Raw genomic sequence first — 27,836 nt, forward strand, 5'->3', positions numbered from 1 at the left:
ATAACGGGAGTTCTGAAATAACTACAAACAGTTCTTCGGCTTCAACATTAATTAATAATGAAAGTTCTGAAATACTCAAAGGAAGCAGAGAACATGACGCGTTTGGTCAAACAATGAGTATTGAAGATCCTAAAACTGAGACACCAGAGGAAAGTGAACTATTTACTATTGATGATCCAGCAACATGGCCCAAACTTTTGAACAACGCAACACTAACACAAATTGTACAACGTGGTCCACCGTCTCCTCTGACTGAAAATGATTTTCCAAAAGATGACAACAAGAGGTGTTTTTTCACAGCTCACTATGTTTGGACAATTGCAAAAACGGAGAGAGCAAAACAGAAGATGACTTGTATATTCAAACTCTTCCAACTCTATTTTTTGATTTTGTTGCAAATTATTTTCTTCTGATGATAATTTTTATCTAATAATGGCTTTTGTGACTGGCGACATGTAAGTGAAAGATTAAAGTCGCACGAACGAAATCCAGTACACATGAAATGCATGTATTCATGGACACAAATGGAATGTAATTTAAAAAAATCACAATACAATTGATTAGGGAAATCAAAATGTCATAAAATTTGAAGCAGAACGGTTAAGAAATGTTTTAAGACGAATAGTAGCAGCAATTCTTTATTTATCCGAAAATAATTTAGCTTTCAGAGGTAATTTTGATACTTTGTACACAGCCCATAATGGTAATTTTTTTGGAATCATAGAATTAATTATATAATTTGATCCCCTTTTAAAAGATCATTTAATGCGATGTTCTGGGAAAAAAAATTATAGGTGAGAAACAAAATTCGTATCTATCACCCATTGTGCAAAATGAATGAATTGTTGATATGGGAACCAAAATTCAACAAAATATTGTAAACATGATACGACAGGCAAAGTACTATTTAATAATTCTCGATTGTACTCCTGGTGTTAGTCATCAGGAGCAAATTTCAGTAATTTTTATATTTTTACATATATTTGAAACTTCTGGATGCCGTGGTATGATGACAATTAAGTGGTTTCGCTTAAAAGAGGAGAGTGTGAGGAATCGTTTTAGGGAGAGGGTGTTAGAGAGGATTTCGGATGGACTGGAAAGTGTACAGGATTGGTGGAAACATAATTCAAAAGTAATCCTGAGCTGTGCAATCGAGGTGCTTGGTGAGACATCTGGAAAGTTTAGAGAGCAGAAGGAGGGTTGGTGGTGGAATAATAATGTACAAGTGGCAGTGACAGCTAAGAGGAAGGCAAAGCAGAAGTGGGATGAGTCAAGAGTGGAAGAGGACAGAGAGGTGTACAAAGAGAGAAAGCAAGAAGCCAAGAAAGTTGTGGCACAGGCGAAGGCCATGGCATATCAAGACCTGTATGATCAATTAGAAACAAAGGAAGGACAGAGAAAAATTTACCAACTAGCGAAATGTAGAAATAAAGCAGCAAAGGACATCTTACATGTGAGGCAAATCAAAGATGCTGAAGGAAGAGTATTATGGAGAGATGTGGACATAAGAAACAGATGGAAAATATACTTTGAGGGACTTTTGAATGAGGAAAATGCAAGGACTCTCAGAGGAGATGGGCAGCCTTCTGAGGGGATGGTGCAGAACATCAGTAGAGTGGAAGTGACGGAGGCCATGAAGAGGATGAGGAATGGAAAATTGGTGGGCCCTGACAGAATTACAGTGGAGGCATGGAAGGCACTGGGGGAAGAGGGAATTGACCTGTTGTGGGACCTGTTCATGAAAGTTTGCCAACAGGAAAATATACCCAAGTAATGGAGGGAGAGTACTCTTGAGTTATAACATCTGGGATGTTATAACTCAATTATAACAACAATTTGAGTTATAACATCTGAGATGTTATAACTCAAATTGTTGTTATAATTGAGTTATAACATCCCAGATGTTATAACTCAAGAGTACTCTCCCTCCATTACTTGGGTATATTTTCCTGTTGGGTATATTTTCAATAGATTTGTTTATGTGGACAGGATTCAGAAGGATTTCCCTTGATTCTATAATTTTTCTCTCAAACTCATCATCAGAGCGAAAAATATTTTCTGATCTATCCCAGCAAACGGAGTGGCTTTGTTGATCATCATTAGGATTAATTGAAAAAAGAACATGACTGGATAACGCAGTTGCATGAGATCTTTTGTAAGAGATGTCTCTCTTATGCTCTTCTATACGTTGCTCAATAGATTTGTTAGTTTGTCCGAAATAAGGGATATTGCAATCGCACCATAATTTATATACACCTGGATATTTTAGGTTATGATGAAGAGGCTTTGGATGACTGGTTAGAGAACGGATTTTTGGAAGGGTGGTGAAGAACGTCTTGATGTTATATTTTTTAGGACTTTTGCTAATTTGTTAGACACTGTGCTAATATATGGGACGGAGATGCTGCCTTTAAAATTACTAGTTTCTATATATATTTATATACAGTGCTTTTTTTCTGGAAAAAAGGTGCCGGTATTCACCATGAAGATGTTATTATAGCAACTTCCACACTTTTAACATACCCCCGATATACCCTCTTCGTCTCTAGATCGCTTCTTGCTTTTGCTATCAACTGTAAAATGACGACCTTGGAGCAGCCATGAGTCCACATATTTGCTAGGGTTGAACTGATTGAGAGGCATATAAGATTCATCTGAGAGAAACCCCTTTCACATTCACTGGAAGGTATTGCAATTGTGTCCAAAGTGTGCTTCAGAGGAAGTAGTATGTCCGGAACTTTATTTTCTTGAAGATAATCACGGAAACCACGAACTACTTCTCTTTCCTTTAAGCGAAATTTGCGTGCTAACTTTTTCAGCTTCACCAAATGTTAGATGCTTCCCAGGATTTTCTGGCCAATACTTGGAATCTAAAATCTTAGCACATTCAGGCAAATCAGCATCATCTCCTAAGCAGACGCTTTCCAACAGCTTCTTTCAGATTTTTATAGAAAGCAGATGAACTTTTTGCACGACTGTGTCTTTCATTTTTGTGGAGCTCAATCCTTTGAACTTTAAGTTCTTCGGACTTTGAAGAAAATACTGTAGTACGAACCAGGATTTTCAATTCTTTCTTCAAAAAGTTAAATTGTATTCTTTATCTTCCTGTCTACTTTGTACAAGTCAGTATTTCTCTCTTGCAAATCTAGACTTAGTGCACTAAGTTCTCGGAGAGCATCACACATAAGGCCCAAATTAAGAACAAACTTGTATGACGGTATTTTTCTTAAAAGGCCCTCATAAAGAAAGTGATCTGTTTTGATTCTTCTGCTGTCGTCTTTTGCCTCCAGAAAGTTATGGACAAGGGCTTCAAAGTTTTGCCACACTGCAGAAACAGTGCGAAAGCTAGATGTAACCCAACAAGTGCTTAAAATTCTTCCACTTTTAAGAAATTGAAGTTCTAGAGGTGCTGCACATTCTTGTAGTTCCCTAGCATTCTTAGGTGAAGCATGATAAGTCACATAAAGTTTGTACATGAAACTCTTGAAGCGATTCACTCCTGCCACATTGTTCCCTGTGTCACTAACAGACAATTCAAGGCGATGGCTAGCAATGCCAGAAAATAACACTAGGAAACTTCTCTTGCATTAGCCTCCTTACACATTATGCACACCAAACAACACGGCTGCACCATCACAACTTACAGACAATATATACTCCTTTAAGTAATCTTCAGATAGTCCTAAACACTCAAGATGACTAATTAAAGAGTTTAGAATTCCTCTAGCAGTTCGTCGTCGTCGTCCGGTAGCATCCTCTAGCAAGAGGGTTGCAGCAGATGAGCAGTTCCTCTCCATTTCTCTCTGTCTGTAGCTTCCATCATTCTTAAACCCGTCCATTCCACGATGTCATTAAACCACTCTCTAGTTTTTCTTCCACGTCTTCTCTTCCCCTCAACTTTCCCTTGTAATATAGTTCTTGTCAGGTGTCCCGAAGAACATCTCAGAAGATGTCCTGCAAATCTAGTCTTTCTTTCCATAATATTCTTTAACAGTGTTCTTTCCATCCCAACTCGTCTTAAAACTTCTTGATTTGATATTCTTTCTGTATAGCTAATCTTTTCCATCACATTTCCAATGCATTAATTCTTTCCATATCTCTCTTTCTTAGTGTCCATGATTTACTTCCAGAACTTGCAATACTCCAAAATGTTGCTTTAACTATTTCAATTCTAACGCCTATTTTAGTGTTCTTGTTTATTAAAATACTCTTCATTTCCATAAATGCCGATTTAGCTTTGCCTATTCTATTTCTAATGTCCAACTCTGAAGTTCCTTTCTCTGAGATCCAGGTACTTAAATCTTGAAATCTTTCCACTTCTTCTAAAATCTTTCCTCCATATCTTATTTTTACATTATCTCCTATTTTTCTACCCATTATCATTATCTTGGTGTTTTTTGTATTAATTCTTAGTCCATACTCTTTACAAGAGTTTTCAATTCTTTGAATAATTTGTTGTAACCCATTTTTACTTTCTGCCATCACTACTACATCATCTGCATATCTTAAGTTATTAATGATTCTTCCCTTTTAGTTTTATTCCTTCTTCTACATCCTCAAGTGCCTCTCTAAACATTCGTTCACTATAAAAGTTAAACAATAATAGTGATAACTTGCATCCTTCTCTGACTCCTCTCTCCACCGGGAATTCTTCTGTTTCCTCTCCATTTACTCATACTGACACTGTTTGTGACCAATATAATCTCTTTAAAATTTCCAAGTCAGTGGAGTGAATATCAATATTTTCTAGAATGTCAAAAAGCCTTTTATGTTTCACTGTATCAAATGCCTTTTCAAAATCTAGAAATCCCAAAACAACCTTTCCACCATGGTTTAGTGTTTTCTCCCCAATAATTCTTAGACAGGTTAGAGCCTCTCTAGTTCCTCTGTTGGTTCTGAATCCAAACTGTTCCTCATTCATTTCTTTTTCTATTTTATTCCTAATTCTCTCTAAAATTATTTGCACCAGAATTTTTGCTGTGTGAGATATGACTTATTGTTCTAAAATTGTTATCTAAAAGTCCAGTCTTTTTTGGAATGGGGATAAAAATTGATCTTCTAAACTCCTCTGGTAATTCTTTTCCTTCATAAATTCCGTTAATAATTTGCCATAACACTTCCATACCTTTTCCACCTATATTCCTTATAAGTTCTATCTGTATACCATCTATTCCAGGGGATTTTCCTTCTTTCATCTTTTGAATTGCTAGATTCAATTCCTCCCTCATGATGCACAGTCTCTCCTTTGATTTTCTCCTCTTTCCCTGTCTTCGTAAAGTTTACTTACATATTCTTCCCATCTCTGTAATATCTTCTCTTTTTCTATCAGAATTTCACCTCTTTCATTCTTGATTGCTCCAGTCCGTAGCATCTTTCTCCTTCCTGTCATCATATTAATGTTTTTATAAACACCTTTTATGTCATTTCTTTCTGCCTTTGTTGTTGTATCGTTACTTATTTCACCTAACCACTCTTCCTTTTTCCTTCTTATCTCTAGCAGTTACATCTGATAATTCGATCAAATCTAGGAAAAGACTCACAGGAGCCGAAAGTTTAGGAAGAACTACACGAACAATAACAATCAATGCTGTTGTGTTGCTCACAGTTGTCGATTTATCAATAAGTAACGATATTCTTGGAGTTCACTATATTGTCTATTAATATTTTTCTCATTTCATTTGCAATATGGCTCACAATGTTAATTGTGAGCTATATTGCAATCAAGCATTTGCAGAATGAAGAATATATCCCATGTCTAGGCCATTAAGTTCCTGTAAATTTATTTCGTCTTCAAAGTTGTTAAATGATTGATTTCTCCTCGCAATTTTGTAAGCGGTTCGAAACACTTTTCCTGTTACTTCTTTATTATGAGACAAAGTATTTAGGAAAACTTTCTCTGATGTTTCATTTTTTGCTTCAGATTTTATTTTTTTGGCACATTTTGTGCGCTGCACTCACCTTATGATCGTAAATCTCTTTTCTTAATTTACCATTAACGCATTAAATGTTGTTTGCAAGATTCTACAAAATGACTCATTTTACCATTTACCCACTCTGCGGAAATTTTCGTTCCCATGTGTTTATCGACGGGAAGACTCCCGACATCACGACACACTTTACAGTCCAACATTTTATTCTTGACATACAGTCACTCATTTCTCTCGCAGAAGTAATTTTTCTGCAAAAGTGTGCAACATTCGCGCCAATGATTATAAGAATCTGCTTCCTTTTGAACACGTGGATCTTCGGTCTTAGTTTTCACCAAGTGTATTTTCGGTGCTAGTTTTCTGTTTTACAGGATCACAAGTAGATTGAGCAATTTCTGCTTCTTCAGCCTTCCTTTTTTTACTCATTGGCATAAAATAACTACCTCTTTTACTCATTTTGAACAATGATTGCCCTGATTTAACTTATATTAATTCAAAACTCACTTGAACACCTGCCTGTTGGAGAGTGAATATAGGACTGATAAACTGATATTGGAAGCAATCGGAAGTGAACACAACTTCCTGTTTCCGGTTGCGTAGGAACCTATGAAACAGGAAAGCAGAGTACCAACTTATGAGTAATCAAAACTGAAAATTCAATTCGTGAACACAGTACCATCTACCGAAATGTTTATAATACATTTTGCTGTCAATAAATTGCAAATTTTTAAAAACTTAAGAAAAAAGGTTCCGGTAGAGCGTACCGCCAGAAAAAAAAGCACCGTATATTTATATATATATTTCTGGGAAAATTCCCATACACCAAAGACAGAAACACTGAGCCAATGACATTGTAAAAAAAAAATGGTACTCCTAAACAAAAATAGGCTAAATAACCATAAAAATAATCTTTACTAAATGTTCGTATGTAAATATTGCAGCCTTTAAATTTCAATATTGTCAAATGCATCAAATTATATGATAGAGGGAGCTAGAGTATCCAAACATATAAACATTTGAGTTAGTTTCTGGCGGGTATTTTGATCATGAATATTTGTAAAGAATTGGCATGTTACTTTTTTGAATGATAATAAACTGTAAATTAAAAAGCCGTTTTTATTTAGTATCATCATGCTGGTGTTTCTTGTCAAATAAAAAAAAATAAAAGTAAGTAGGAGTGGATACAATTCCACGTGGTATTTTTCTTCGTAATATTATTACAAGGGTATTATATTATTACATGAACGAAAGTACGGTCTTAGAATGCGTTCAATGCATATGAGAAGCAAATGTCATTACTATCATATTAACAGTTCATATCAGGGTATTATTTAAAGCCTGCAAAACGGGAAATTGTTAGAAATTAAAAGAAAAAAAAAAAGACGTACCATGGGTTTTTCTTCCCACAAAAATGTCCGACTATATATATATATATATATATATATATATATATATATATATATAGTCGGGCATTTTTATATATATATAATATTTTAATATATATATATATATATATATATATATATAATATAATTATTTTATATATAATATATATATATATATATTATATATAAAATAATTATATATATATTATATATATAATATAATTATTTATTTATTTATTTATTTATAATATATTATATTATATATATTATAATATAATTATTTTATATATATATATATATATATATATATATATATATATATATATATATATATATAATAAACACACGAAAATAATCAGTGAAATAATGATAACATACCAATAGTTGCTACTGGTTTTCATTCATTAAAGCGTTAAAACGTGAGAAAAGTTGTAGAAAATACTAGGTGTGATCTTCCATATTACTTTCTAAAAGTTTTTAAGTTAATCTTTTCTAGTTACATCTTATATCGATTGTGCGATATGCACCGTGCCTATTCATAAAGTACAGAAACCAGTAATATAAAAAAGTAGAGATGCCTATTTCATGTTTTCTGATTTTGAGACAAAATATTCAGTTGTTTGATTACTAAATGGGAGTGGGGGGGGATAGTAAAAGAAGGTGGTGTAGAGAATCTGTGGGAAAAGGAGGATGGTGGTCAGTTTAGTATTGCATAATATATTGTTAAACATTTTGATTGAGAAGATTACAAGCCATACATTATAGCAACAAAATCTGAAGATCTGGTAGTAGTGATGAACAGGAAGTTGAAGTTCAGAGATATTGAAACAGACAAATGAAATATCAAAAACCCATATGTATGGGTTTTTGGTATTTCATTTGTCTTTTTTTCGTTTGGTATTTATTGATTTTGAAAAGGCATTTGATTCAATCTCAATATTAGCTATTTTAGAAGCCCTTAAAAATCAAGTAATATAAAAAATAAAAAAAAAACCCTTGCATTGATATACTTAGCCATATATATATATATATATATAAAAATTCAACTCCATCTATAAAATCAGGAAGAAATATGAAATTTCCTATGAAAAAGAGTGTGACAGTTAGATGCCACTTAATCTAAATCATTTACAGTAGTCCCAGAAGAAATTTTTTTAAAATCAGGATTGAAAAAATAGAGGAATTATGGTAAATGGGAAAGAACTAAATCACCTACGATTTGCGATTTGCCCATTCTTTTAGGAAACTCTTCAACAAATGATCAGTGAATTAAATACAAAAAAAGTAAAAAAAAAAAAAAACAGGATTAAATATGTGAGGAAATGATATATGTGGAATTATAAGGCTGGTGATTATGACAAGTTTAGGAGACAGCTTGGAGCTATAGCATGGAATGAGGAGTTGAGCAGTAAGGAAGTAAATGTTGCTTGGAAACTGACAAAGAAATATTCCAAAGGTCAAAAGGCTGAATGAGGTAGGTAGGTGTAAAATGGATGAATGAATCCTTCAATTCTTCTTCCAGATTTCATACTAAAGCTTGAAATCTGGAAGAAGAATTGGAGGCAGTACAAGATGATTAATGGTAATAATCAGTTACACGAAGAGTATAAAGAACAAGCCAGGAGAGTGACTCAGTAAGGAAAACAAAAGTGCAGTATGAGCAGAAATTGGCAAAGCAGGTGAAGAAAAACCCTAGAGAGTTCTATAGATATGTGGCGAGTAGAAAGAAGAATGATCATGGTAAGATGATGTTGATGGATGAAAATGGTAGAATGGTAACTGCTACAGAAGACATTGTTGAGGTATTCTGTAATCAATTTATAAGGGTGTTTCATTCTGATCATGGCAGAAACACGAGGGAAAAGTATATAGAGGACATAGAAGAGGATGGCTTAATTGTGAGTGGGCAGGAGGTATTTGAGGAAATAAATAATCTTGATGTCAATAAGACAATTGGATTTGATGACATATCACCATGCATCTTAAGAGAATGTTCCAGGGAATTGGTAGTATCATTGGCATGCCTGCATAAGAACCTTACAACAGGACAGAAATAGTCAGTGAAATAATGATAATATACCAATAGTTGCTACTGCTTTTCTTTCATTAAATCATGAGAAAAATGTAGAAAATACTAGCTGTGATCTTTCTGGTTCCAAGGGATTGGAAGGAGGGTAAAATTGTTCCACTGCATAAAGCTGGTGATAAGCGTTTAGCTTGAAATTATAGGCCAATCTATATATCTGGAGTTGTGGTGAAGGTACTGGAGAGATTGGTGAGAAGTGGGATACAGAAATGGGTTGGTAACAGCAGTATTTTTTGTGGTTGTCATGTTTTTACTAACTTATGTACAAGGTGAAAAATACCTTGGCCCAGAGGAGATGTATATATACAGTGGTGTACTTGGATTTTTCAGAAGCTTTTGATAGACTGCCACAAGACAAACTGTTACATAAATTGAAACAGACTTCTGTGTTGGATCAGTGACTGGATGTCAGATAGGTATCAGAAAGTTGTATATGGGAGTGCAGTACAGTATCCCCAAAAGAGAGGTCACTAGTGGTGTATCGCAGGGGGTCTGTTTTGGGACCATTGTTCAATTTTTATGTTAGTGGTGTTGGGATGGGTTTAACTAGTGATTTGCAGCTGTTTGTAGATGATGCAAAATTGGAGAGAGAGAGCAATGCAGAGTTGAGTAGATATTATGGCCTTACAGGAGGATTTGAATAGATTGCATGAATTGGAATGTAAGTGGAACTGTCAATTCAATGTTCTAAAGTATAAGGTTTTGATTTGGTAAGCAGTGATGGGATGCCAAGTACACACTTGGTGTACTTGGCATCCCATCTTTGCAAAGTACATAGAGGAAGTAGAGAAAGTGCCCTTGTCCACCATCACTCCTAGAGATCTAGGAGTGATGGTGGACAAGGATCTGAAATTCAGGGCTGCATTGCACAAGTTGTGAAGACCTCACATTGGATAATGGCAATGATGTGGAGGACCATGAGACAATGACATGCAAAAATAGAGGTTATGATGCCATTGTATAAGGCCTTGTCAGGCCTCATGGATTATTCTGCACAGATTTAGTTGCTGGGTCTTCATGGTGGCGAGGATATGTTGGAACAGGTCCAAAGAAGATTCACAAAAGTGGTCAGTGGTCTTTGGAATGGGGAGTATGAGAGTTTGCAACTTGCATTCCAAAGCCTTGTGAATGGAAAAGGGGAATATTATTATTATTACGTGACACCTCCAAGGAGTCCAAAGACTCATTGAGGGAGGGCACTTACTCTACAAGTCTCAGTCTCCACCACTCACCAACTACAGCAAATCATGTCATTTACATCAATGCCATCTACTGCCCACCACCACTAGTATTTTCACAGACAATTGCAAACATCCATGCCCATGGTAGGATTCGAACCACAGCCCAGCCTTTTGATTGTTGAGCGGATATGCTAACCACTTACCCAACCAGGCTGGCATATGATTAGACATAGCAGCTAGTCAGAGATTGTTAATCTCTAATGTTATCTCTTTATTTATTTATTATATAAACAACAGTGACATCCAACAAAAATATATTTTTATTTAATTCAGGTAATTCATGTAAGTTAAGAAAATATATAAACTATGGAACAAATATATATATAGTACAGTATAAATTTTTAAAAATCAAATTGTGCATAAACTTCATTGCACATAATGCATAAATGTTTTAGGCAAAATAAAATCATCACTGTCTTCAAAACTAACATTTCGTAGATGTTCTTTATTGATGAGTGGCCAGACGTCTTCATCACTTGAAATCTCTGGGATGTCATTTTTTTAATTCTCATTGCATATTTTGGCTGGTTTAGTTATCAAGAAGTCAGTAATAAGAATGCTACAATTTTTTATTAAGTTCATAATATGGAGCTAAACAAATATCTAATTACCTCATGAATTTTCTGGAGTGCTCCATTGAGGGATTATTATGCATAAAATAACTTCCTAACTTTCTTGTCGAGTCCAATCTTTCTGTTAATTTCTTTAAACTGAATTCTTTAACGGATTCATCACAATCAGAATCTTCGGCAGAACTTCACCTGCCATTTGGTTCGACATCATCTATTAATTGTGCTAGTTCCTTCTCATTTAAATCTATTTTCCCATTAATTCACTAATTTCATTTTCAACGATATCGCAAAAGCCCTCTAAGTAGCCATTACTATAAAAATGAATTTTTACATAAAAAGCATTACATATTGCATGTAACTCACCAGAAAATAGTGCTCATCTTGAGATTAAACAGTTATGATTTTTAATGCGCTTTCCTGGCAAAAAACTAAGGCTATTTTCAACAATAAACATTTCTATGGTAACAATCGACATACATGTGTGCTAAAGGGTATTTTCCCTAATATAAATTTGCTATATGTGCGATACGGGCAGATGCAAATTTAACAAAGATAAAATTTGATTTTTAAGTTGCACAGTGAAAAATATATAAAAAGATAAAGGGTTACTACAATTTGTAGACCACGTTATATAGAAACTGCATTGTATAAGTACCGCGTTATACGAGGGTTACCTGTATTTACCTATGACAAAAGATCACAGTAGAGGGAGGCTTAAACGTAGAACTTGGTTGGATTGCCTTTAGAAAGTGCTGTGAAACACTGAAAGGAAACATCCCAATCTGCCTGAAAAGAACAATATTCAAAGGTTGTATGCTTCCAGTCATGATATATGGAAGTGAAATGTGGACTTGGATTAAAAAAAATGACCATGTTAAGGATTATCCAAAAGAAAATGGAAAGATCATTGCTCGATATTGCCATGCTAGATGGAAAGTGGAACACTTTGGTCAGAGCTCAGACTAAGGTGAGAGACATTATAACAGCGATTAAAATGACAGTTGGCAGGTCATATTGGAAGAAGTAACACTAAAAACAATGGACAAAAGTTGATATCAGAATGGTATTCCAAAGATGGAAAGAGAGCTTCAGAAAGACTAAAGACGGTGGGTGGATGAGATTAGAGATAGCTTGGAAATCAGTGGCATAGAAAAGTTCAAGATAGAACTGAATAGAGTACTTTGGGGGAGGCTTTCATCCAGGTGCAGACAAAAAATGGCTGATGATGATAAGCATCATGCAAATAATGGTTGAGTTGGGCTACTAGTAAAAATCCTAAGACTCCACGAATGTGCCCAAATAAAGGAGAAATGCATTAACACATCAACTTCTGCTGCTTGGAAATCTCTCTAGTAATAAGATTGCATTGTGGATTCAACCAATTGATTTCCATTTTCTAGTGGAATTCATAAATTTGGAGGCGAATCCTTTTGATTGTCATCAGTATTTGGACAAATGCCACGAAGAATGTGTCAGACTCATTGCTGCTGTTGATATCAATATGGGTTTGGCACAAAGGGCCAATTGGATAAACTCTAATGCTGTGTCTGTCATTATTAACTAAGTTGCCAGCCTTCTCGCAGCTTACATTATTCTCTTTCTAAACATTGGTAACAATGTTCAGTTAAGTATAAATCCAGTCCATGGTTTGCTGGTGACTTCTCATTTAATAAATCTTGCATTATACAGATCAATAAAACTTCTGGAATGTCTGTATCTACAACTGTAAATTTTGATTTCTAAGCTATTCTTTATTCTTACTTTATTATTATTATTTATTTTAAATTCAGTGCTATGCTACCAAACCTCAGTTTTTGACAGGTTCATGTTTCTCTCTTTGGGAAAACTTTTAACCATCGGTATTTCTTGGCATCAATCTGCTACAAACTAGTACCTCCTTGACATCTAAGGAAATTTCGTTTTCTTCTTTGTTTCAAGTATAATGTTACCTCTGGACAACCATTCTCAATGGAAATCACAAATTGGAGCAGCTAATGAATATAGTTGGCATGTTTGGGGTGTCCTTAAGAGCTCTTAAAAATCTTTGGCTAGCATAAAAGAGTTTATTGTTATTATATTATATGAAATTCCACATGTGAAAGGTTGTAAACTTCTAGTAGTTGGAAAATCTGAAAATCATGCTCTAGAGAGTAAATTTGAAACTTTTCAGGCCTCTTCAGGTGTCACTCCATTTGATGAAATTCATCTACTACATAAAGACATACCACAGAATTCTAACCCACTGCCTGACAGTTGGAAAGTATTAATTATATTGAACGGTGAGCTACATAGTTTCTTCTGTCTACTGATAATTTCATGATAATTGTTTATCAGAAATTTCATCAGCAATCCTACTCCTAAACATTTGTGTACATCAGCTCTTTAGCATCCCTACACTGGTCACATTCAAATTCACAGAACAAGTTTTACTTTCTCTGCACTTTTGGCTCCTCACAAAAGATATGAATACGAGTGATATTTGAATCTATTAACAATTTAATAAACGTGTGGACAGACTTATGTGTTCGTCGAACATGTTGTTTATTATTTTAACGGTATAATAGAACACAGAAACTAAGTAAATAATTAATTTATTAACTTGATGCTGATATTTCGCTGGTATTATAACCAGCATCTTCAGAGCACAAAAACACTGTTTGTCACAATACGCGAGACTAAAACAACATGGTGTACTTCAACAAAATTGTAGCAGCAACACAAAGACTAGAGTCCTGATTTTGGCGCCCTCTATCTGAAAAAAAAAAAAAAACCGCTATCATATATTACTAGAGTCCTAGAAAAGTGCTAGTTTTTTCTTAATATGACTGTCTCTCAGATCTTCGGCAAGTTACACAACAACAGCCAGATTACCATAACAAAAGCAGACAAAGGAAATGCAACCGTGGTGATGGACACAACTGAATGTGAAAACAAAATGCACACACTATTACAAGATCAGTCAACATACAAAATTATAGATCGCAATCCCACCAACACACAAAAGAATAAGGCACGAAAATTATTAAAAAAAGTCACTTCCTGGCCCAAAGACACAGTTAACAAACTCAAACCCTTCCATGTTAAAACACCGAGGATCTATGGATCACCAAAAATTCACAAACCAGGCACACCCCTACGCCCAATTGTGGACAGTATAAATAGTCCCACATACAAACTGGCTAGACATTTAGCGAAGCTACTAGCCACTCTCACTAACAATTCTCCCTCCTTTATCAAAAATTCAGCACACCTAAAAAGCATCTTACAACACCTCACCCTAAAAAGCTCAGACTTAATAGTAAGCTTTGACATCACTTCACTATTCACAAATGTACCACTAATAGAAACCCTCAATCTACTGAAGTCACACTTCCCCCCTGATATATTTGAACTATTCAAATTCACAATACATGCAGGATATTTCACATGGAAAGGGAAAATATACAAACAAATTGATGGGACAGCCATGGGCTCCCCCCTTTCTCCCCCCCTAGCCAACTTTTACATAGAACACCTGGAAAAACAAGCAATCAATACAGCCACTCTCAAACCAACACTTTGGCTACGCTATGTTGATGATGTGCTTGCTATTTGGCCACATGGCCCTGAGACATTGAAAACATTCTTAGCACATTTAAATAGCCAACATCCAAAAATCCACTTTACTATGGAACTGGAAGCCAACAACTGTCTGCCCTTCCTGGATACACCCATCACACGTCTCCCAGATGGTTCCTTATCATTTTCAGTTTTCAGAAAACCCACACATACAGGCAGATACTTACACAAACAATCACACCATCATCCTTCTCAACAATACGGCATATTAAAAACGCTAACCCATAGAGCGAGAGCAATCTGTTCAAATGACAAGGCTCTCACTGCTGAACTGACTCATTTACACCACACTTTCTTGGCCAACGGCTACAATCCACAAAAAATAAACAAAATACTAAACACTCCTAAGAAACCCCTCCCACCATCCACCACAGAGAACTACAACAAAACAGTCACCATCCCTTACATTAAAGGTACATCCGAAAAGATCTCAAGAATTCTCAATAAACATAAACTACGCACTACATTCAGACCATGTAGCAAATTAGCCACCCTCATCCGCTCACCCAAGGACAGCATTCCTCCTTTATCACATCCAGGAGTCTACCAAGTACCCTGCTCATGCAATCAAGCCTACTATGGTCAAACAGGAAGAACTGTGAATATCCGCATCAGCGAACATAAACGATACATCCGGAAATATCATTATGGGAAGTCGGGCCTAGCAGACCATGCTCTGGATACCTCTGCACACAGGATCAACTGGAAAAACACAAAAGTACTACACAGAAACCCATATAAATCAGAGAGATTGTTCTTAGAGGCGACAGATGCCCTAAAACACACTCCAAATCTCAACAAATATGGCTGTATTAACTTGCCGAAGATCTGGGAGACAGTCATATTAAGAAAAAACTAGCACTTTTCTAGGACTCTAGTAATATATGATAGCGTTTTTTTTTTTTTTTTTTTTTTCCAGATAGAGGGCGCCAAAATCAGGACTCTAGTCTTTGTGTTGCTGCTACAATTTTGTTGAAGTACACCATGTTGTTTTAGTCTCGCGTATTGTGACAAACAGTGTTTTTGTGCTCTGAAGATGCTGGTTATAATACCAGCGAAATATCAGCATCAAGTTAATAAATTAATTATTTACTTAGTTTCTGTGTTCTATTATACCGTTAAAATAACAATTTAATAATTTATCATATTTTTTACACACAATTTAAAAATGCTTGGATGAATATTGTGCAGTTTTCCAGTTGTGTACATTTGAAATACCGGTTTTTAATTAATAAATTACTTAATGTTTTTAAAACAATTTTGATGTTTACCCTTAATAGATATGAGTTGAGGTACTGCTGGTGTGAAATAGATGTTTCCTAGTTTAAAATTATACACAGAGTAACCACAATGAAAAAGTCTCCATCTTGTGGAACTGTGCCAAAATTTCGACTTTCAAGAGGAAGTAATGTGTCAAGGATACCCGTTACCACCCAGAAAAAAAAAAGATCATCTTCACTTGAAAGAGGCCGTGATTCATCACATTGGCGATCTTCTTCAGTCGATCAATATCAACGTCCATCTTTTTCTCGACGATCTTCATCTGCTGGTCAGTTGGGTAGAAGTGGTAGTACTGGAAATCAGAGGTAATGATCAATACTTTTTTGTGCAGGTACATACAGCTATGTTCACTTATTTCACTGCAATAAAGAATATTATTCTTTACTTGATTAGAAATGTTGACTAATTTTCTGGATGTTTCTTTCCAGTTTTGCTTTGAAATAAACTTAATGTTATTAAGGTTAAGATATTAGTTAGAGCTTGATGTTATTAAGGTTAAGATAAACGAGGGTGGTCTGAAAAGTTTTCGGCCATGACCATAGATGGCAACACTATCGGCATGTTTTTTTTTTTTTTTTTAAGTTGGCACATCTGTCATAAGCATCCATGTGAAATTGCAAGTCATTCTATCAAGTACTTTGTTTTATACAGCTGTCTGAAGCAAAAGTGTTGTCTGTATTCCTTGAAATGGATAAAATTGAGTATCGTGCAATTATCAAATTCTTTGTAAAAAGTTTAACGCCAAAAGAAATTCATTCTAAGTTCATAAAAGTTTATGGACACTCTTCTCCTTTGTTGTCGACAATTAAGAAATGGGTTGCCAAATTTAAACGTGGCCTTGAAGATGATCCACATGAAGGACGTCCAAAAAAGTAACACAAGAAATCATTGATCAAGTGCACGATATGGTATTGGATGACCAGCGAGCAAAGTGCGTGAAATTGCTGAGACCATAGGCATTTCAAAAGAACATGTAGGATATATTCTGCTCACAGCAGATCAAAAACGCACTCGCATGAAAAGCTCTTAACAGTACATAGAGCATTTTAACAAGAATAAAACTTATTTTGTGTGTCAATTTATTACTATGGATGAGACTTGGATTCACCATTACACACCAGAATCCAAACAGCAGTCAAAACAATGGACAGAAGCTGGTTGTTCAGTGCCAAAGATGATTCAGTTCCATCAGCAGGAAAGGTCATGGCATCGATGTTGATGCTAAAGGCATTTTGTTCATTAATTCTTGAAAAGGGTAAAACAATAACGGGAATATTATTTCAATCTTTTAACCAGACTAGACGAAAAAATTCGTGAGAAAAGACCCAGTTTTTGCAGGGAAAAAAATCATCTTTCATCAGGAAAATCCACCTGCCCACAAAGGTTTTGGCAATGGGAAAATTAAGGGTTCTGCACTATGAATTGTTGGAACATCCACCATATTCCCCAGATTTGGCTCCCTCTGACTTCTATCTCTTCCCAAAACTGAAACTCTCCTCGCTTTCTTCGAATCAAGAGGTGATTGCAGCTGTAGAGGGGCATTTTGTTGATCTTACTGAAAACCACTATGGGCACAGGATAATGGTGCCGCAACATCTTTGGAATAAATGTATTAGACTTAAGGGAGATTATGTTGAAAAATAAAAATAATTTTGAAAAAATAAATTAGTTTTTTTCATTGTTAGGCCAAAAACTTTTCTGACTATGCTCATAGGTAATCAAGGAGAAAACACCATAAATAACAATGGAAGAGAACTTAGGGAATTTGTGGCCTATAATAGTGTGAAAATCATCAACAGCTTCTTTAAATATATACATAAATATACATGGGAAGCCAAAGGATATGAAAACATCATCGACTATATAATAGTGGGTGAAAAACTAAAGAAGATGGTATGAAATTGCAGAGTACGAGTATACAGAGGATCCAATATTGATTTAGACCATTATTGATTAATCAGTACTATTAAGATCCCAAACCAGAGAAATATAAACAATACAAGAACACAAAAGCATGAGCAATTCAAGATAGAACTGCTACAGCAAGATAGTATCAGAGAACTGTATCAAAGAAGACGTACAAATCATACAAAGAAAATAAATGAAGACACAGATATAGAAAATGAATGGCAAAACATTAAACTAATAGTAAAACAAGCAGTAGGAACAAAACTGTGACAAAAAAGGAAAGGACTCAGAACCTGGAACCCAGAAATAGAATCTTTAATAAGAAAGACAACAGAAATGTATGTTAAATGGTTAAATGACAGTACCATAGGAAATAGAATATAAAAGAATCAGAGCAATAACAAGAAGAGAAACCAGGAAAATCAGAAGACAACACTGGGAAAAATTTGTATGAAGGTTAGAGCATGACATAAATGGATCTCAACTAAAGAGCTATAAAATCATTAAAAAATGACTCAAGAAACAAAGGATAATCTACTATTAGAAGGCCCCTCCACAAAAGAATGGACCAGTCACTACACCTAGCTTCTAAACAATAATAATCAAATTGAAATAAAACAAGTAATAAGTCAAGAAACAAATGAAGAACCAATACAGTTAAATGATCTAAAGAAAATATGGAAAACCTAAAAAATAGAAAAGCTACAAGGAAAAGATGGAATAAATTCAGAACTATACAAATACAGCTCTAAACCATTTCAATTATGATTAATTAAATTCCTAAACAGAATATGGGAAGAAAAAAACATCCCACACAAATGGAGGACAGCAATAGTCATAAACATATTCGATAAAGGAAACAAAGGATTGTAGAAACTACAGAGGAATATCCTTATGAAATACATGCTATAAAATATATCTAGATATAATTAAAAGTAAATTAACATCATGGGCCTAGGAAATTATTGGAGAACAATGCGGCTTTAGGAAAAGAAGATCCTGCACAGATCCCATATTTACACACAAACAAATTATAGAAAGAAGAATAGAATTTAACCTGCCAACATGTATGGTCTTCCTGGATTATGCGATAGCATATGATCAAGTCAACAGAACAAAATTAATCAATATACTATATGAACTGAAAGCTCCACCTCAAACCACAAAAGCAATAGCAAATATAGGCAGAAAGCTATATGAAAATTAATAATGAACCAATCAACAATAGTTGATTGGTCTCGAAAAAATTAAAACCAATAGAGGTCTCATTCAAGGAAGTGGATTATCACCAATACTCTTCAATAATATATAGAGAAAATTTCAAGAGAGTGGAAGAAAAACAAAATCATAGGAATTAAAATAGGAAATAAAGAATTAATCCAAGTCCAAGTCTCATCCATAGTAATAAATCAACACACAAAGTCAGTTTTATTCTTGTTAAAACGCTCCAAGGCACTGTTCAGATTTTTGTGCGAGTGCGTTTTTGATCTGCTGTGAGCAAGTGTGGACCCATCTTGCGCTAAGCTTTTTCATATGCAATTCTTCATGCAAAATATATCCTACACTTTCTTTTGAAATGCCTATAGTCTCAGCAGTTTCACACACTTTGACTTGCTGGTCATTCAATACCATATTGTGCACTTCATCAATGATTTCTGGTGTTGCACTTTTTAGGTGTCCTTCACGTGGATCATCTTCAAGGCTGGTATGGCCACGTTTAAACTCAGCAGCACATTTCTTAATTGTCAAAAATGAAGGAGAAGAGTGCCCATAAACTTTTATGAACTTTGAATGAATTTCTTTTGGCCTTAAATCTTCTTTTACAAAGAATTTTATAACGATACTCAATTTTATCCATTTCAAGGGATACAGACAACGCTTTTGCTTCAGACAGCTGTATAAAACAAATGCAATTTCACATAGATGCTTATGACAGATATACCAACTTAGAAAAAAAAATCACACCGATAGTGTTGCCATCTATGGCTGAGAACGTTTCAGACCACCCTTGTAGAAGTTAGCTGGGAAGGGGGGGGCCCCCATGTCGGTCCCATCCAACTGTTTGTATATTTTCCTTTCTGTTGAAATAATTTAAAATTTAATTAAAAAAAAAAAAAAAGAGACAACAAATCAATTTTAGTGTTCACAGCTGTGGTTCAGTATGTTTTAAGAACTGCATTCTGTGAATGACATTTTCTACAGGTGAATGCAACAGATCTGCATTGGTTTGCCTCACATGCTGCATTATTCTGTCTTTCAAGGTTGCTAAATCAGTCCTTTATACACTGTATTTCAGATGGCCCCACAACCAAAAGTCACAGTGGTGGAGATCATGTGAACGAAGTCGCCATGCTGTGGGAAATGCCTGACTAATCACTCTGTATTCTGTAAATGTTTTCATAACATTTGCTGTACAGGCCATCTGATGTGAGGTGGTGCTCCATTCTGCATGCTGTGCGCAGGAAGAGGCCTGAATTGTGGGAAAACCAGATTTGGGTGTTGCACCACAACAATGCTCTGGCTCATGCATTGCTGCTCATCTGCAGTTATATGACAAAACATGGCATCCATTGTGTACCCATCCACCCTATTCTCCAGACTTTGCCCCAGCAGACTTTTTTCCTGTTTCCCAAACTTAAAACCACTTTGAAAGGACGTTGTTTCCAAGCCATAGAGGAGATTCAGGAAAATGCAATAAGAGAACTGTGCACCATCACAGAAAGTGTGTTCCAGGAAGCATTCAAACAGTGGAAGAAACATTGGGAATGGTGTATGTTGCTCATTTTAAAATGAGCAACATTTCTAATGATCTCTTAATCTACTCCCATATAATTCAAGATTGAGTAGAAGTCAGTGCTCAGACTTGCACATTTCCTCTACTGATTACTTCCATCTCTATGTACATGATTGGTGCTGTATTAACACTTTCATTGTCAAGCTGAAAATTGGAATTTCATGTGGTGGCAAAATTTTTTTTATTTTTTTATTTAGTTAGCAACGGCCACGCGATAACGCGCGATTGGCCGCCTGGTGAGAACTCGCATCACACGATATCGCGTGCTTGCACGATATCGTTCATTGCCAAGCTGAAAATTGGAATTTCGTGTGGTGGCCAAATTTTTTTTTATTTTATTTAGTTAGCGACGTCAAAGGGGTAACGCGTGATCGGCCGTTTGGTGAGAACTCGCATCCTGCGATATCGCGTGATTGGCAATGAACATGTTAACAAAAGATCACGCAACTCAAAGGCAAGCTGATGATTGAGTTGAAATCCTGATTCTCTTCAACCAAATTCCAAAATATCTAAAAATGCCATAACAACACTCACTATCTATTTCTTAGTTCTAAACTTTTTCGTGTGTGAACTACATGTGAAACTTCAATTTCATTTTTCATAAAGTAAAATAAATGGTGCAAGATATATGCGAGGGTGAGTTATATTTGAGCAAATACAGTAGTAACATATTTAGGAATAGAACTAAATAATGGCATCACCCAAAATGAAATTCAAGAACAAGCAATGAAAGCTATTAGAATATCTGGATGTCTCATCTTGAAATATAAGAACACAATAAAGAAACAAATTTTTGTTTCTTTATTTGTGAATTTTTGAGAATCTATAAAGGAGTTGTCAGATGAGTACTAACATGAGGAGCAGAAAAACATGCAGAATTATAAAAATTAGACAAATGAATGAAACATTTAAGATTAAAACTTTTAAGAAAAATTGAAGATGTAACAATATTGAACAAAATTTGGAACTTACAATTCAGAGATAATTGTAAAATATAAATAGTAAATGACTGGATCCAAAAACCAAAAGAAGAATGGGAACATCACATATGGTAAAGAACTAGATACCAAAGGGGAAGAAAGGCTAAGGGAGACCAAGAAAAAGATGGCATGATGGTCTTGAAAAATGACACTAGAAGCTGTATATAACATTGAAAGAAGAAGAATGTTCTTTCTTACATATTAACATGCATTACTATTTTCAGCTTTTGTATGTTGCAAACTGTGCCTCTTATTTTATGATTTGTATAAGTCAGCAGCTAAATAAATGAATAAATCATAACAGTAATGTGCTATATTTCCTTTACAGCACTTGTAGTTCATTATCGTCTGAAATTCGGACCCTTTTGACCATTAAATATTAAGATTTCAAATCTTATTCAACTTCCTGAAACATAATTTCATTAGTACAGTTCCATCAATAGCCCTACACGTCTGCACTCTGGTAATAATTTTATACTGCATCACTTTGCAATAATTACCATTAAAACTGTAATCACACCCATTTGTCCAAGCTCAAAGTATATTTAAATCTTAGTGAAGGAACTTACGATCATTACTCCCTATGTTTTCTCTTCCATTTCTCAGGAATATTCCCTTTCAAGGACTGTTACTTCCATTGCATGGTCCCATAAAACAGTCACATTGGGAATGACATATTTTTGCAAAGTTTTCAATATATATCATGCCAGTTTCAACTTTTTTGGTAGTTTTATTGGTAAAGTTTGTACTTCTGAACTGTCTTAATGATATAGAAAATATCATTAGTGTAATTCTGATTTCAAGTTCATGAATTCAACACACACACAGAGAGAGAGAGAGAGAGAGGGGGGACACTTTGTTTCAATTAAGCAGCTGTCTCAATTATGAAAAAGCTAAAAATCACAAAAAGTTAAATGTTTAAAAATAGAAAAACTTTCAGTATACCTTTGTTAACCATGTTTTATTTAAAAAAACTAAATATACATGTCAGTATCCCCAAAGAAGTTAAATATATTTAGATATCTAACAAAGTATATTTCCCTTAACAATTATTTTTGAAAAATTTATCGAGTGTATCCTATGTTCATTTTCTAGACTGCAACTGAACAAATTCAATTCAGCACGCATATCTAATTCAGGACTGCCTTCATTGCCCTCATACAGAGTAATTCAGCAATAACTTTCCTGGCTTCCTAGTTAGTTACTCGCACTTGTTCAGGTGTGTTATCCTCATTACTTTACTTTCCTTATCTTTAGGTGTTTTGTTGCAATTTGTTCAACAATTGCATCCTCACGATCTTCATTTTCATTGTAACATTGAAATCTTCCATGCTGGTCAGTGTTTTTCTTTGAATCAAGAGGCTATTGTCAGTGCATAAAAACTCTTCGTAGTTTCTGATGTATTGCAGTTCCAAAATGATTTCATTTTCATTATCAGTCATATCTGGCATTTCCTGGTCTGAATTCTTAAAGCCACAATGAGCAAAGCAGTTTTGAATTGTTTTGCTGCTTATTACTCGCCAACTATCTGCAACAAATTGTAACAAAACACCTAAAGATAAGGAAAGTAAAGTAATGAGGATAACACACCTGAACATGGCCATTGAAGATGACATCAATAAATTTTCTTCATTTGTTTCAAGGATGTAGTGTACCAACCTTCTGCAAATGTCTTCAAATTTTTTGATTCCCATGTCCATTGGCTGTACCAGGGGTGTAGTGTTAGCATGAAGAAATTCAAGTTGAATGTTTTTCAAACAACTTGATTGAGGATGTGCTTCAAAGTTGTCCAGAAGCAGAAGAATTTTTCTTGAATTTCTTTGCAGTTCTCCATCTCAGCTTGTTAGCTATTCCTGAAAAATAATAGAAGTTATCCATGCATTCTTGTTGGCATAATACAGAACTAGCAAACTGTCATTCTAAGGCATCGAGGCTTGGCACTTTTTCCAATAATCAACAGCTTCTGTTTGTCACTTTGCTTCTTGACATGTTACAGCAGCACAACACATTAATGCCGTCCATTGCTTTTTTTTTAACCTAACAGTGCCACAAGTTTATAGCTTAGGGAACCACCTGGTGTGGCATGGTAAAACAGACCTGTTTTGTCAGCATCATAGATTTCGTCAGGATAAACTTTTGCAGCAATTCAGGTACTTTAGTTGATTTCCACTGTACAGCACTGTCATTCTCACCATGTGCCTTCTTACATTTTATTTCATGTCTGGTTTGTTAGAACATGCACCCCATTCTCCAGATTTGCTCCCTCTGACTTCTATCTCTTCCCAAAACTAAAACTCTTCCATGCTGGTCAGTGTTTTTCTTTGAATCAAGAGGTGATTGCAGCTGTGGAGGAGTATTTTGCAGATCTTACTGAGAACCATTACAGGGATGGGATAATGGTGCTGGAGTATTGTTGGAATGAATGTATTAGTGTTAAGGGAGATTATGTTGAAAAATGAAAATAAGTTTAAAATTATGAATTCGTTTTTTCATTATTAGGCTGAGAACTTTTCACATCACCCTCATAAGTAGAAATGTTGCACTGTCAAAATACATGCTTCCTCTTTACTCTGTATACCGGTGCTGAATGGTAGCAACACTATGTAACTCACTATATAGGTGCCATTTACAGCCACTGTCCTGATAAAGTGGCAAGGCGGGCCAAATAAGGAAAACATCTTTGGGTTATATTGATTTGTTTCTGTTCTTCAGTATTTGTCTGAAATAAATGGCTGTCCCAATTAACCAGAATCTACTGCATGTGTGCTTGTGTGTGTGTGGTGAAAATTTGCTTTATATGAATTGGTTGTTTGTGTTCAATGACTATTGTGAATAAGTGTGAACCACATTTTTTGCAACTGTAAATTTGAAATACATTTTTAGGACATTGTGTATATTAGATACTGTTTCGTAGCTCAGTTGGTATAGATGAAGCTGTTTGGTCAGAAAGACTTATATTCAGTTCCTACTGAGGAAACCTTTATCTGGTCTCTTTCAACTAATGGTGAGTTAACAGGTCTAATACAGAGGTAGAGGGTTTTTCGTCTCTCAGAACAATCAAACTGGCCCCACTCAATCATTGTATATACACACACATACATACCTAAATCCTCATTAGGAGGGCTCAACCCATCCCCCCAAAGGGGATGGGGAGGAAGGGGGAAACCCCATACAAGTAACTGTATTCAGCACCACAATGAAACTTCTACTTTGTCTTGTTTGTGTCTATGCAATATAGTGTTGGTGGGAAGGGAGTTTTTTTCATTATACAAGATCATTTTCATTTCACTTGTCTCTAATTGCACCAGATAGCCTTTTTTACAAGAAAAGTACTGTCTGATTTCTAACAAAGTATTAGCATATCTGAGTTGTATTACAATGTAAAAAAAGTGTACACAGCTCATAAGTCATTACTGAATAAAAGAAAAATCTTAGAAAACAAAACACCAAAATATATAAAAAAAAAAATAGAAATATACGTAACATGTGCAAAAGGTGATTTGCTCTCTTCATGTTGTGCTATCAGTGCGCAAAACATGCTGTGCCTAGATGAATCATCTAATCAACATTACGCATTCGATGGATATGCTCATCCCTATAATCAGTTACTGAACTATTGATGTATACAAGCACCTGTTTTTTTTTTTTTTTAATTATTGGTTTATATTTTGCAAACAAATTTCTTTCCTTTTTCTGATGTTTTTTTTTTTTTTTAATCATTCCCATCATAATTGTGAGCATACATATCTGGAGTTAAAATAATGACAAATAATTTGTTCTGTTCCACAGTTAACCTATTGGACATGCACAGAAAACCCCCATCTGTAAATTATTAATAATTCTTAACAAAATTCTTAATAAATATTAATAATTTAAATTGTACATATTTGGTCTGATGTATTAAAATAAATAACTTTTATTATTAAAAGACCAGAAGATAAATGATAAAATATACAAAGAGCCAACAAGTTTCACTAGCCACTGTCTAGCATTTTCAAGGCTGAACTGGTGTGAAAACAAATGCATTGAGTTACATTTCAAACATACACTTTAGTAACTTAAATCATTACATCCTATTACTCCACGCCTTTATGGAGCTCCAAGATTCATAAAGAAAACGTTCCTCTTCGTCCAATAGTTGATGGAAGATCATCATACCTACTAGCAAAGCATCTGGCAAAATTAATGAAAGGAACAATTAGACACACAGAGACCTACATTAAAAACTCTCAACATTTTATAGAAAAAATCAAGATTATTAAAATATCAGAAACGGACATTATGGCTAATCTTGATGTAGTGTCCTTATTCACTAATGTACCGATCGTAGAGGTGGTTAACATTCTGAAAGATCTTTTCCCTCAAGACATCACACAGCTGTTTCATCATTGCCTGAAATCAAATTTCTTCAAATTTAACAACACTGTATACAAACAATTGGAAGGTCTAGCCATGGGTAGTCCTCTGTCACCACCATGTGCAGACCTTTTTATGGAAAAACTTGAAAAGGATATTCTTTCCACCATTGTACCAAAACCATCAATTTGGTGGAGATATGTCGATGACGTGTTTATCATCTGGAAAGACACCATGGAAAACCTTCTCGTGTTTCTGAACAAAATCAACTCACTACACAATAAGATCAAATTCACTATAGAACTAGAGAAGAACAAAGAACTTCCTTTTCTTGACATCCTAGTGAAGAAAGAAGATAATAATTTCCAACTGTCCATTTACAGGAAACCCACAGATACTGGTAGATATCTACATTATTCGTCCAACCATCATAGATCACAAAAACACAGCATCATTCACATGCTATGTAATAGAGCCTTAAGGTCTATTTCAAAAGAAACAGATGTGCAGAGAGAACTGTCACTAATAGCTAACACTATCTCTTAATGGATACCCTTCTAACATTTTAAACAAATGGCTATTTAAAGACAACCACCAACAACGTGTTACAGTACCCCAATCTGTGTCCACAGCTGTCATTCCATATATTAATTCAGTTTCCACAAAATTGGCGAGAATGTTAAAAGCTCATAACATCAGAGTGGTTTTTAAACCAACTACCATGATCAGACATATCTTAGGATCACCTAAAGATGAGGTACCTTTCTTCAAATGTCCTGGAGTGTATGAAATTCCATGCACGTGTGGCCTTTCTTACATTGGTCAGACTTCCAGAAGTTTTGAAATAAGACAGAAGGAACATGTGGGGGATGTCAATCATAATAGAATCATCACATCTGGTTTAGCACATCATTTCTCAACATCAAATCACGTTATAGATTGGAAAAACAGTTCTATGCCTTACATAGAGAATGACTACAGATACAGAACTTTAAAAGAAAAGGCAAAAAGATTGTTTGAGGCATTGAAAAGTGAAAGGGGGGAAACGAGTGCAGGTGAAGAGTTTAATGCTAGTAAAGGTTCGTTTATGCGGTTTAAGGCTTGAGGCAATTTGCATAATCTTAAGGTGCAAGATGAAGCTACTAGTGGTGGTGATAAAGCAGCTGGTGAGTTTCTTGAGGGGTTGGCTGAAATAAGGGAGGGGGGCCTACAGTGCTCAACAAGTGTTTAATATGGACGAGACAGGCCTATTTTGGAAATGTATGCCTAATCTGACTGACTTTCTGAGACAAAGTCAGAGACTGACTTTGCTTCTTGGGGCTAATGCTGCTGGCGACTTAAAACTGAAGCCCTTGTTGGTCTATCATGCTGAAAATCCAAGGGCATTTGGAAGGGTCAACTGCCTGTCATCTGGAGGTCCAATAAGAAGGCATGGGTGACACTTCAAATCTTCGAGGACTGGTTTACCAACCATTTTGTGCCAGAAGTTCAGAGGTACTGTACAGCCAAGGGCCTTTAAGACATTGTTAGTGCTAGACAATGCCCCTGGTCACCCTGCCCACTTGGATGACTTTCACCCTAATTTTAAGGTGGTTTACCTTCCACCAAACACCACAGCCCTTTTGCAGCCTATGGACCAGGGTGTTATTGCTTTCTTTAAGGCCTACTACCTCTGCAGAACATTTGCT

General features: G+C 35.2%; 1 protein-coding gene across 2 annotated transcripts in view; it reads left to right on the top strand.

Moving 5' to 3' along the window:
• The first annotated feature begins 6,965 nt into the window (after window positions 1-6,965).
• The window catches only part of LOC150110573 (kinetochore protein NDC80 homolog), a 201,158-nt gene continuing 180,287 nt past the window's right edge, over window positions 6,966-27,836 (top strand). For both annotated transcript variants that reach the window (XM_090394897.1, XM_090394906.1), the window contains exons 1-2: window positions 6,966-7,094; window positions 16,110-16,415. In XM_090394897.1, coding sequence (XP_090251023.1) covers window positions 16,180-16,415 — 236 coding nt within the window. In that variant the 5' untranslated portion in view covers window positions 6,966-7,094; window positions 16,110-16,179. The remainder of the gene's footprint in view (window positions 7,095-16,109; window positions 16,416-27,836) is intronic.

Source organism: Typopeltis vanoorti, chromosome 1 (assembly GCF_054136105.1).
Source record: "Typopeltis vanoorti isolate ZY-2024b chromosome 1, IOZ_Tvanoo_1.0, whole genome shotgun sequence".
Classification (NCBI taxonomy): Eukaryota; Metazoa; Arthropoda; class Arachnida; order Uropygi; family Thelyphonidae; genus Typopeltis; species Typopeltis vanoorti.